General features: G+C 41.9%; 1 protein-coding gene across 3 annotated transcripts in view; it reads right to left on the reverse strand.

Annotated features, from left to right (window-relative positions):
• The window catches only part of RELN (reelin), a 469,941-nt gene extending 458,025 nt beyond the window's left edge, over nucleotides 1–11,916 (reverse strand). For 2 of the 3 annotated variants that reach the window (XM_065399303.1, XM_065399311.1), the window contains exon 1: nucleotides 2,202–2,445. In XM_065399303.1, coding sequence (XP_065255375.1) covers nucleotides 2,202–2,445 — 244 coding nt within the window. Of the gene's footprint in view, nucleotides 1–2,201; nucleotides 2,446–11,896 lie in introns of those variants that run through there. The other variant, XM_065399319.1, reaches the window with a different exon arrangement.
• Nucleotides 11,917–12,117: the final 201 nt, after the last annotated feature.

A 12,117-nucleotide genomic window follows, 5' to 3' on the forward strand; every position in this document is an offset into this window, starting at 1 on the left:
AAATACTAGGTAAGGAAACAAAAAGAGAGAAGGAGATTTAGTGAGTGCCTCTTAAATAATGTACAGTGACTATGGATTATAAAGGTTCTACGCATACAGGCCTCCTGTATAAAGAAATTATTATAATACCATTAAATTATACCATTACTGGTTTACATAGGCACTTTATGGGCAAAACCAAAAGCATGTAAACTATTTCACAGGAGCTAAAACACATGTGTATGTGGTGGGGAAGTCAGCAAGGTGATAAACACATCATCCATTAAATCAGGGAAGTAAAGATTTTGCATTAATGGATAATTTACTTAAGTCTAAGTGTTAACTCTCTTCAGTTTGGGCAGTTAGAAAAATAAAGTTATTCATCATTACAGTGCATGATCTCCCAATAAAACTTGATTGCTCCATCTTCAAGACAAGCTGTGAACATTTGACCTAACACTCTCACTTTTGGCTCTTATAGATAAATCCCCTTCCTGGGGTCACATTGAGTGACAAAGCTCAATCACCCCTCATGTCAAGCCTGTGTCACAATCATATTGGCTGATCAATCGATGAAAGATACTGGTGACCTCCAAATGGCACCTATCAGCTCTTTCAGTGCACGTATATCAAGGAAAGGGACTACAGTTTACTCAGGAGCAGAGATCATTCTAGCCCATTGCAGGCCCTAAGCAGGGATATTTTGTAGGGGGGGGGGGGAGGGACCCCAAACACATACTAAAAAAGTGAATAGAGGAGAGGGGCCCTTGAGCTGCTCGGGGCCCTAAGCAATTGTTCAGCATGCTTATGCCTAGTGTCAGCTCTGTTCAGGAGAGGTCTGACACAAAGGCCACTTGAGTCAATGGAAAGACTTTCACTGATTCCAGAGAGCTCTGGATCAGGACCTGAATGAATGTTCAGAATCAGAATTTCCATTAAAAAGCAGCTGTGTTTCCTAAGAGATGGGGACCAGAAAGCCCAGCAGTTTTACAACACAGATGTAATCCAGAGAAGTTGTATTCAAATACAGATAAACTAAAATTCACTTCTTTAGGCTACTATATTTTTAACAATGGAACAAAGTAGAAGGGAGCCCTCGAGGATTAATTTGTCTTCATAATTTACATCAGAAATGACATACAAACTCTATAAGTAATCGCTTATTTTCCTTTTATGTCACAGTTAGTACAAATAGCAAAGACTGAAAACACCTGCAGGCCCTACTAAATTATCAGGATAGGTCTAGAATATTTTGATGTCCTTGAAGTCCTAATTAAATCAATGAAATAGCTTAGTGTTAAGTACTTAAATCTCTATGGCAGGGAACTAGCCAGCAGGCTCTGTCTTTATACATATGTCCTATAAAATACATAACCTCTGCCCACATTTTCAGTTTTATTAAATTAATAGGTTGATAGTTTGAAATATAGGCACCAGCTAATTTTTTGTTTGTTTGTAACACACTGTTGCAAGATTTCATCTTGGTCTAACATAGAATGTACAGTTCTGATGTTAACATCTAAAAAAATGGTGACATTTGAAAATAAATTTCTACAAGAAAACAGTGCAATTTTCCAATAGGTACATGGAGTTGTTTAACAGCACTGAACATCAGGAGTATTATGATAGGAGGGGCTAATATTGCATGAAAATGTGAGACCACTGTGGGTCATTCAACAATGTGAACTTTTCCAGCAAGCCATGAAATTGCAGGCAGCTGGACCTGCAAGCAACACTATATTAATAAATAAATAAATAAATAAAAAAGACGGCAAGTTTACAAATTCAAGGACTAAGTATGTAAAGTGTCCCAGTGATGTTCTAAAGAGATTCCTATCCACACAAAAGCTCTGCCAGGTAAATAGCCTATCCCAATATTATCAGCTGATAGATAACAGAGAACTGGGGGGTGGGAGTATATTTGATCTGTCTGGGGAAAGCAATGAGCATTTAGAGGTGGAAGCAGATGATCTGTGGGGAGAAAGGAGATTCCTTTGGCTTCCCCAACCCAAATCAGTCATTCCTTATTCACATTTCAACCAACTTTCACCCACACACCCCGCCCAGGGGCGTAGAGAACTTCGCGGACGAGGCGAGTCGCACAGCGGGCTCCCTCGCTAGCCACAAGTCCCTAACTTTCCCCCACCACCCCCAGGGGCCCGGAGCCCCCCGGCCCAGCGGAGAAGGCGAGTGGGGGAGCGGGAACAGGCGCGGGCACCTACCGTGATATTCCTGGCCAGGTACGTAGAAGGTCGGGTTCCCCGCGAGCTGGAGGGACATGAGCACCTCTCCCTGCTCCCCATCCCCGGCCAGCTCCCCGTGGTGGGTGCAGAGGAAAAAGAAGGGCGAGAAGCGGGGGTAGTAGCCCGCCGCCCCCTGGCGCCCGGGGAGCATCAGCCCCAGCACCGCTACCAGCACAGTCCACCCGCGAGGGAAACTCGGCGGCGGCGGCTGCCTCCGCTCCATGCTGCCGCTGCTGCTGCTGCCAGCCCCGCACGCTCCTGCAGGGCAGAGCCGGCGAAGGCGGGGAGCAGCCGACCCAAAACCCAGCCGGCAAAAAAAAAAAAAGTTTGCGAGGCGGCCGCCCGGGAAGTTTGGCAGCTGGGGAGGAGCCGCCGGCCGGCTGGGCAGCTGCGCGGACTCCCCCTTGGCCAGGGGTGGGGAAGCAGCCCCGCTCTGCCCGCCGCCTCAGTCTCCACACCTTCGCCGCGCCGCGCCGCTCCCTGCCCGCCCTCGCGCTCTAGGGCAACCTGGTGGGAGCCGGGCGAGCGCCTGCCTCGGCTGCCCCTCAGGGTGTCAGTGACAGGAGAGGGGGAGAGACGAGGCAGAAAACGCACGGGCTGGAAATAATTTATTTCCCCGGGTGGCTGGGTAGAAGGGAGGGGGGAAATCCCTCCCCCTTTTTGTTGTTGTTGCAAATGAAGAGGAGACGGGCAGGGGGCTGGTTGGGAGAGTTAGGCAGAGCCCGTTTGCTCTGTCTTTGTCTGTATTGGCTGCTCCCTCCTCCCGGTTCCCTGGGCTTGTGATCTTTGCTAAAATTATTTTTAAAAAAAAAAAAGTGGGGTTGGCACCTTGGTACTATCACCCAGAAAGGGGAGTTTGTGATCTACGGGAAAGAGCCGTTTCTTGTGAGCAGAAGCGTTTATGGGGATGATACATTTGGGTTTTAATGTCTATTTCAGCCCTGACCTATGTAATGGAAAGGAAAGAGGGAGCCCTGGCCAAAGGAGAAAGTGCAACAGGGACTGCAGGGGGAAATGAGCCGCTGAACATGAAGCGCTGGCTGCAGGAATAATGCATAAAAACATACATTTTTAACAGAGGATGGGTTGGCAGAAGGACCACAGCATCAGGAGATGGGAGCAGACCTGCCAGGCTTTAATGCATCTTCCCACCCCACAGTTGGATCCCAACCAATGGCCAGATACAGCCACTGTGAGCATTAGTGACATGATGTAATTGGAAAGAAGAGCGTACCTGCCAGCATTTTTGAAGTGCAAAAATGGGACAGTCCAGGGGGTCCCTGCTGGATTAATTTCATTGCCAGAGGGAAAGGTTCCCCCTTCAAGGAAGAACAAGTAGAATGGAACGTATCTTGCATCTGTCCTACATCTTTTCCTCCCCTCATACAGCCTGCTTCCCTGGCCCACCTCCATGCATCTGATGTAGATTCTACATACTAGACCCAAGGGAGGTCATCACCATCTGCTGTACCTGGCTGCACTGCCAGCTCTACACCAAACTGAAGCAAACCCACTACTAGCAAAATTTCGTTACAATTTTTCATTTTATTCAGTCCTATTCACTAGCAGAGGGAACTTTTATTATTGTTTTTGACAAGCCTGGATCAGACCATGAAAACACGCACTCCCATGGAGACTCCTCATAAAGAGAGGGTACAATTGGTGGCCTTTGATGAAAGGGAGAAGACAATCTGCAACCCCATTCCAACTGGCCTAATATTCTGAGCCACTACCTTGGACACTGAACCTCTTGATGGTCTCAGATGAGACTCAAGCTGGCTCTGTGTCTTCCTTTTAAAATCTATGTATTTATTTTACATTTGTGAGTCTCCATGAATTTCAGTGCTCATGAAAGTGATGGGCTAATAATATCTTTTGGTACAGCCAAGCACTGTGGAGGCAAATGCTCTGCAAGCTCTCTCACAAACCTCTGCCAATACAATACATTCAAAGTCTTGCTATGGAATACTCACTTTTTACTAGGAAGAGATTTCCAACAATGCCAAACTGTGCCAAATTATGCAAGGTGATTTTATGAAGTGAACGTTGAATGATTTAGGCCCCTTATCTGAGCCATTCCCCAAACGTATTCATACTTAACTTCACCACTGTGGTCATGGCTGTATAGTTTTGTGCAAGATGGGATTTACAATTTTGGGGGGAGCCAACAAATTCATTTTGGGGTGTTGCCAATCATAACTGACTTTCTTTATGTATTAAAAAACAGGCAGGGGTAGAGAAGAGGGAATCTTTGGGCCATCACTTGCTTCCACTGCAGCAGGAAAAGTGGAGCTCAGCTGCTTCTACTGGGATGTAGGTATAGTTGCCAACACTGAATTTTTTTCAAAGGACAATTCTCCAAATAAACGTGGATAGGTAATCTGCCAGAGGCATTTGGGGCCTGATCTAATTCCCACTGATGTCAATGGGAGTACTTCCACAGATTTCATTGGGAGTTGGATAGGGCCCATTCTCACAAATTTTAGGTCATTTTCTCTTTGTTTCCATGTGCTTAGAATCCACAGTAGCTAACAATATTAATGCAGGTTCTCAAAACAGCCCATCCCATCATTTTCTTCCTAAACTTACAGAGACCTACCAGGTAAGTGAAATAAGGTAAAGGAATGCAAGCAAATTATATGTACTAACCTAGAAGCTGGGTGTCTCTCCTTGCTTATTTCCTTCCTCCATTTCTTTATCCTTTTTTCTCTCCTCCCATGTCCAACCCATCCTACCTGTCTGTCTCCATCTCACAGCTCCTCCTTTATTTCTTATTCCTCTTTCTTGTCTTCTCACCTCTACTTTCTTTGAAGAGCAGCATCTCCTTCCTCTTCCACGCACATTTCCTCTGCGTTCTCACATGTCTCAATAATCATGCCTATCAAATTTCCTGATCTTGGTAGCGCTCTCATAAGTTCCTGAATGGGAGTTTGAATCTCCCAGGGAAACAAGAAGACTCTATCTACAAACATCCCTAGGCTCTGGGTCTCAGCTAGGTTGATCCAGGATATGGCTGGAGTAACCTAGCTGAGACTCTAGCAGGAGTGTTGGCATAAAGCATTTTACCTGGCATCCTGTTAGACCTCAGAGACCGTGTGGTATGTTGGAAGTAGAGTGCCTTACAGACCTGGTTCCGCTCAGTGGGAGCTGCAGCTGTGAGGTTAGGAGGAGCAGCACCACTGGACTCAACCATCCTTCACCCTTCCAGGTTAGAAACATTGTGTTTTATGCAGTCTGCTTTCAGAAAAGTGAGGGTGTTGAATCTTTCATATGAGATTTTAGCAACCAGTGCAGTGACTCCTTGACTGGTGTAGACAGTTACACTCCCATGATTCATTTTGTAAGAGCATGAGTTTGCCCCAATGTCTTTGGCCAGTATTTTCCATACACCCCTCTGCAATTTATTAATAGTAGAGAGATTATTATTACTCCAGTTTATATAGGAAAAGTGACTAAAGATCAACCTGTGCATCTCAAAATGAAGACAAAAGCTGTAATAAATAATTTACATTTTTATACCGTCTTTGATCAAAGGATCCTCATGAGCCATCTAATAAAGCCACACAAAACCCCAGCATCATTGTGAGATATGGTAAAGGATTGGGGAGATCACAACACAGCATGGCTGCAGTCCATACTGACTTGTGAAAGCTAAATTGAACGGCATGTAAACAGCAGCGTCTTTATTAATTTGGCTATGGTATGTGGTTTTGCAAGGTGCAATATAGGCTGTATATGTTGAACATTACTGACCTATAAAGAAAGAGCCAACATTAGAACATATTGGATACAGATAAACGGTTTCATGGAATAGAATAGGAGAGAGCTGTTTTGCCATTTTGATCATCTGGATGATTCTGATGCTGATCCCGTCTCCACATTCTTTACGGCTAGCACCAAGATAAAGGAACTGACTAGACTTTTACATATGCAGATGAAAATCACAGAAATATTCTCACCATAGTATCCAAGTGCCTTGCAGCAGTGCATTAAACAACATGACTACACATCTGTCTTGTGTTGTTTGGAACTAGTGATGTCAAAGATCCATTCATTCATTGTTCCACAGCACTTAAAGTCTTTAAGGAGAATCAAAAACAAGACAGGAAGTTGAAACACTTTCTATTTCACCACAGCTGATAAGGATTTTAAGATGGAGACACAGCGTGAAAAGTTAAAAGTAGAAAATCTTCTTTCCACTGGATATTTCTATTTAAAACTCAGCAATGCAAACAAACTACATTTTCTATGCATGTATTCCACCCATGACCACTGCACAAGTGCATATGCTGCATCTGTACTTCTTACTTCTTTAACGGTTTCATTGAAGATAAATCACTGATGGATAAGGAAGAATGGTGTGTTTGATACAGATAAATGGTTTCATGAGAAACCATCGTTGTACCTGATACAATGGCAAAATTGCTCATGAACACTTCATCCTTGAAAAAACATTACCACATTATTAGAGGCAGTTTTACCCCTGGGCTTAACATGAGCTGTAGCTCAGGCATGTTATTAAGCTCAGACAGTAGGGATGTTTTTTAACTGCACACCAGTCGATGGTCTAGATATTGGGATACAAGGTATTCAGCAAATAATTCCATTGTAACTGCAGGACACAGTCATATCAAGTCACTCAGAATATATTTTCCATCCCACCCAATCTTGCCTCAGCAATGCAGCTGAGAAAATATGAAAAACGGAGATCCCCACACTGCAGAATACAAATTAGGGACAATCAAGACAGTTCTATTCCAGGTAGCCAAGTTCTTCTCCAGCTACCCCCTACTTACAGGGTCAAATCATGATCCCATTAATTGAGGTCAATGGGAATTCTGTTGCTGTCTTAAACAAGATCAAAATTTGTTCCTTTCTGCTGTAAAGTTCAGCTGAGGCGTCTATCATATGAGTGCTGTCTGTGCACATCAGGAATAGTTAGTAGCTAGTCAAACTTGCCTTCCCTTTCAAAACAAAGTATTTTGTTTATTAATTCTTCTATTCTCTGTTCCTACTTATGCAACAACTGCCTCAATTACTTACCAGAAAGGGCTGGGGCATCTTTGCCATGCCAAATAATCCTTCTGGATGAATTCCTTTTTTGTGCACGGTACTTGTCATGGTCCTACAGCAATGCAATTTTTTCTTGCCAGTTACATGAACTTTGATCTTAAGTGGGGCACAAGTCATTTCTAAACAAAGCCTTAAAAGTGAAACTGTAGGCAACTTCCATGCCTAAGTTATTACGAGATTTTAATTTTTCTGTGATGGGAACAATGGGAATTGTTTGGCTGCTTCATTTTCCAGTGGAGTGTTATAATATGTATTTTGTTTTCTGGCAGCTCTGAATCTCACCATTTCATCTGAAAATATAACATTTACCATCATATGTTCTCCTTCTCTCTCCTTTACATTGCATTTCCTTCAAATTATTTTAATGAACATTTCCTTATTGCTAATTGTTAACATTAATGAATTGTGAATATAAAAAAGAATATTGATAAAGTCTCTCTTTTAACAACAACCTGGCGCATCTTCCTAATGTGACAAACTCTGTTAATGTTACAAAATTGGTCAGTTTGGAGCCCACTTCCATACATTTGTCACTGATCTTGTAGCCATTTACAAAAAAAAGATTTAAAAATGCCTTCAAATCAGCAAAATAACATCAGCAACATTCCTCTATGTGATTAATAATGGCAATGTTAGGCATTACCGTTTTAATGTGCATGAAACCTTTATGTTTTGCCATATTGTTTTGAATTCTGCTTTTTTCTACTATATACTGTTCAGTATTCAAATCTACTACAAGCCACCTCTGTTTAGTTTAGAAAACAAACCAATGGTACCTTGTGTGATTCTGACCTTAAAACTTATTTTAAACTGTCTGACTATTTCTCGTATATGCAGATGTGCACATCAGACAAACACACAACAATTCTTAAAAATGGGGTCTGAGTTCTCTGTAGTTTTAATTACTTCAGAGAACTCATAGATTTTGTTTCCTTCAGTGCATGGTCTGGAGAGTATATATAGGCATAAGAATAGATTCTTCTCTGTTTCTGATCCAGTGCATTGATGCTCCCTATGAATATAGCACAAAGAGTGTATTTCAATATATTTAAATTGACACTGGTAATTTAAACTCTCTTGATCCGTTTTTTATTTTGAAAATTTGATTTTTGGTGTAATTTGATTAATTGTGTTTTTAGGAAACATTTGCCTGTACAAACATTGATGTCCAATAATGTTGTTTCCTACTGTATATTTGTAACCTAGGATTTCTGGAAAAAAATGCTAGATGTTTACATGTATAATACCTGCCTGCTGAGGCTTCCAAGGTTTTTATTAACTTGCAAATATTTATCCTCAGTAGCCTTTATCTGAAGAATTTTTTAAATGTCAGTGGCCACAAAAGAAACCCTTAGACCATTTTACAACCTAAATTATCTCTCCACTTCACTATTCCCACTAAAATAACCTCAAGGACCTAAAGTACACATGACTAACAGCCTATGACAATTTTGACTGTTTACCTTTTCAAGGAAGCTAGAATTCAAATCCTGAGGAAGTCTGTAAAAGATGTTCCTTCTGTTCCATCTAATGATTGTTAATCCTGCAGAGCACCAGAAATCATACAGTCGACCAATATACTTTACTGCAGTTGCTAAGAATTTGTCTTAACATCAGTGTGTTTAAAGTATATATAAAGTGCATGACGTATGATGAAGATGAGCTCTGTAATCAAATGTCAGTGCAACTGTGCATGAGGATTCAACACTTTTCTCAAACATATACACAATACTGGTGTGTGCAGGAAGAGCACATTACTATAATACATTTTATTTATATAGTGCTTGTCAGGAAACGCATACAAATGACAACTAAATGTAAAAAAAAAAAACAGATGAAAGTCAATTAAAATTCTTTAAAATGACTAAAGTTATACCAAAAACTTGAGAATTAGTAGAAGGTCTAAAAGACTCATTGAAATAAGGCTAAGCTTGGAGCACTTCTCAACTCAGAAGAGAGGGCGTTCCAAGGGTCAAGAGTCACAGCAGCAAAGATATAGGCAGCACACATTCTATCTTGACACACCGCCGCCCAGAACTAAAAACTCCACGCTCTCTGACCTATGGGGTGAGATGAGACATACATAGGGTGTCAGAAGCTTGGTAACTTATGTGAGAACTAGTTGGTCAGGGCCTTCAAATATTAAAATTAGAACCTTCAACTCTATTTGCATATCAACAAACATCCAGTTCAGGGAGCAAAGCTGCAGGTAGGCAGTAACTCTTTGCCCATGCACAGTAATTGAGCTGCTGCATTCTGAACTACAAGCTCTTTAGGGAAGGGATTGTCTTTTAATACGTATTTGTAGAGCACCCAGAAAAGTGGGGCCCTGATCCTGAGTGGACCTTATTGGGGCTACTGTAATACAAATATTAATAACAAATCTACCTTTTAGTCAGCTCAATATAGAATGCATTGAAGTACTTCTATGTCCTCTATAACAGCGGTTTTCAATGCACTGTGACCGCCTTCTGACAAAAAAAATTACTACATGACCCCAGGCGGAGGGGTGGAGCCCAAGTCCAAGCCCTGCCACTCTGGGGTGAAGCCCTCAGACTTCAGATTCAGTCCCAGGTCTCAGTGAGTCTAATGCTGGCCCTGGAGACCCATTAAAATGGGGATGCAACCCACTTTGGAGTCCTGACCCACAGCTTGAAAACTGCTGCAGACTATAACAATTTCCCTCAAAGACAGGGCCCTAAAGAAACACTCTCTCTCATCTATACGGGCAGTCTCTGGCCAGCTAGTACAATTAGATTGGGGCCAAAGTGGGCTGGCGTAGGCAAGTACAGCACAACAACACTTTTCTAGGTTCTGCTCCATGTATAAGCAGAGGGACAACACAAAAGTGCAGCAGTGCAATGTTCTCAATTTTATTTGCTGCTCTGCCAGCATAGGGAAGGGCAAGGGAGTGGTGGGAGAGAAGAGATGCAGTGTGTGTTTGTGTATGTGTGCATACTTATATAATGGCAAAGCAACCAGGAAGAGAGATGGTGGGGAAGCAACCAAGGAACAGGACACATGAATAGAGAGAAAAAAAAAGATAACTTGTTCACAGGCCTCACTTTTCATTCTCCCATTCCCAGCAGTCCCCACATGTTTAGGTCCTACTCATTATGAAACTTATGTAAAAATCTACATCACAAGGATTGCACAGAAAAAGGACTGAATTATTGTTATTTAACTTCACTCATAGTTTGGCATTCATAAATTGTCAAATTACTTGTTTTTCATAATAAGCTCTGTCCAAGAAATATGGGAAGACCATAAAAAATGGGCCCAGGGTGTGGTGAATGCTGGGAGGGTGGCACAAGGTGTGTGTTTTTAGTGAGGAAGTGAAGAGGAGAATAGAATTTTACTTCAATTCTAACCCAAAAAAGTGACTTTGACATGCAACAAAATAAGATGGACTAAAAAAATTGAATTGCAAGTTAGTTTTAAATTTTTTATTTTGCAATAAGAGCAAGCCAGAGCATTAAGCAAACCAGAATATTGCACAATGAGCAGATATTTTTTCCTTATTGCAAATTGTCTACTAGAAGTATAAAATTCATCACTTGTGAGTCAAATGTTCCTCCCAGCTCTCTTTAAGGTCACTGAGAAATCTCTTAGTGACTGATTGTCAATGAAAAACCTCCTTCATGGTGCAAAATATACCTCAGGACACGGTATTATATTCCTAGGCAGGAAGGATGGTTATATCATTAAGGCACGCGTCTAGGAATTAGGACATCTGGGTTCTACTCCCAACACGCCTACTGACTTCCTGTGTGTCTATAGACAAGTCATTTAACTCTTCTGTGTCTCAGTTTCTTCACCTGTAATATGAGATAATATTTACCTGTTTCACAAGGGTGTTTTGAAACTAAGAGCTAGATTGTACTGGCACATATTAAATAAAGCAGATTTTAAATCACACTAAGGCTCATTTACACTGCTAGAGTGATGTAACAGGGCCTTAGTATAGTTTAAAATCTGGCCAGTGGATTTTAAAGCCAGAGGGTACTTTTGGGATCATCTAGTCTGACCTGCTGTTTAACACAGGCCATAAAATCTCACCAAGCAATTCCTCCATCAAATCCAGTAATTTGCGGCTGAACTACAGGATAGTTTTTTAGGAGGACATCCACTCTTGATGTAAAGTATTCAAGTAACAATCTACCACATCCCTTGGTAAATTGTTCCAATAGTTAATTACCATTACTGTTAAACAATTGCAACTTATTTCCAGTTTAAGTTTATCCTACTTCCAGCTATTTATCTGCTAGCCTTAAGAGCCCTATAGTATCAGATACATTCTCTCTGTGTAGGTAATTATACACCATAGAATCATAAAATATTAGGGTTGGAAGAGACCTCAGGAGGTCATCTAGTCCAACCCCCTGCTCAAAGCAGGACCAACCCCAACTAAATCATCCCAGCCAGGGCTTTGTCAAGCCAGGCCTTAAAAACCTCTAAGGATAGAGATTCCACCACCTCCTTAGGTAACCATTCCAGTGCTTTACCACCCTCCTAGTGAAATAGTGTTTCCTAATATCCAACCTAGACTTCCCCCACTGCAACTTGAGACTATTGCTTCTTGTTCTACCATCTGCCACCACTAAGAACAGCCTCGTTCCATCATCTTTGGAATCCCCTTTCAGGTAGTTGAAGGCTGCTATCAAATCCCCCCTCACTCTTCTCTTCTGCAGACTAAATAACCCCAGTTCCCTCAGCCTCTCCTCATAAGTCATGTGCCCCAGCCCCCTAATAATTTTTGTTGCCCTCTCCTGGACTCTCTCCAATTTGTCCACCAAAACTGGACACAATACTCCAGGGGTGG

This window comes from Emys orbicularis, chromosome 1, assembly GCF_028017835.1.
Source record: "Emys orbicularis isolate rEmyOrb1 chromosome 1, rEmyOrb1.hap1, whole genome shotgun sequence".
Taxonomy (NCBI): Eukaryota; Metazoa; Chordata; order Testudines; family Emydidae; genus Emys; species Emys orbicularis.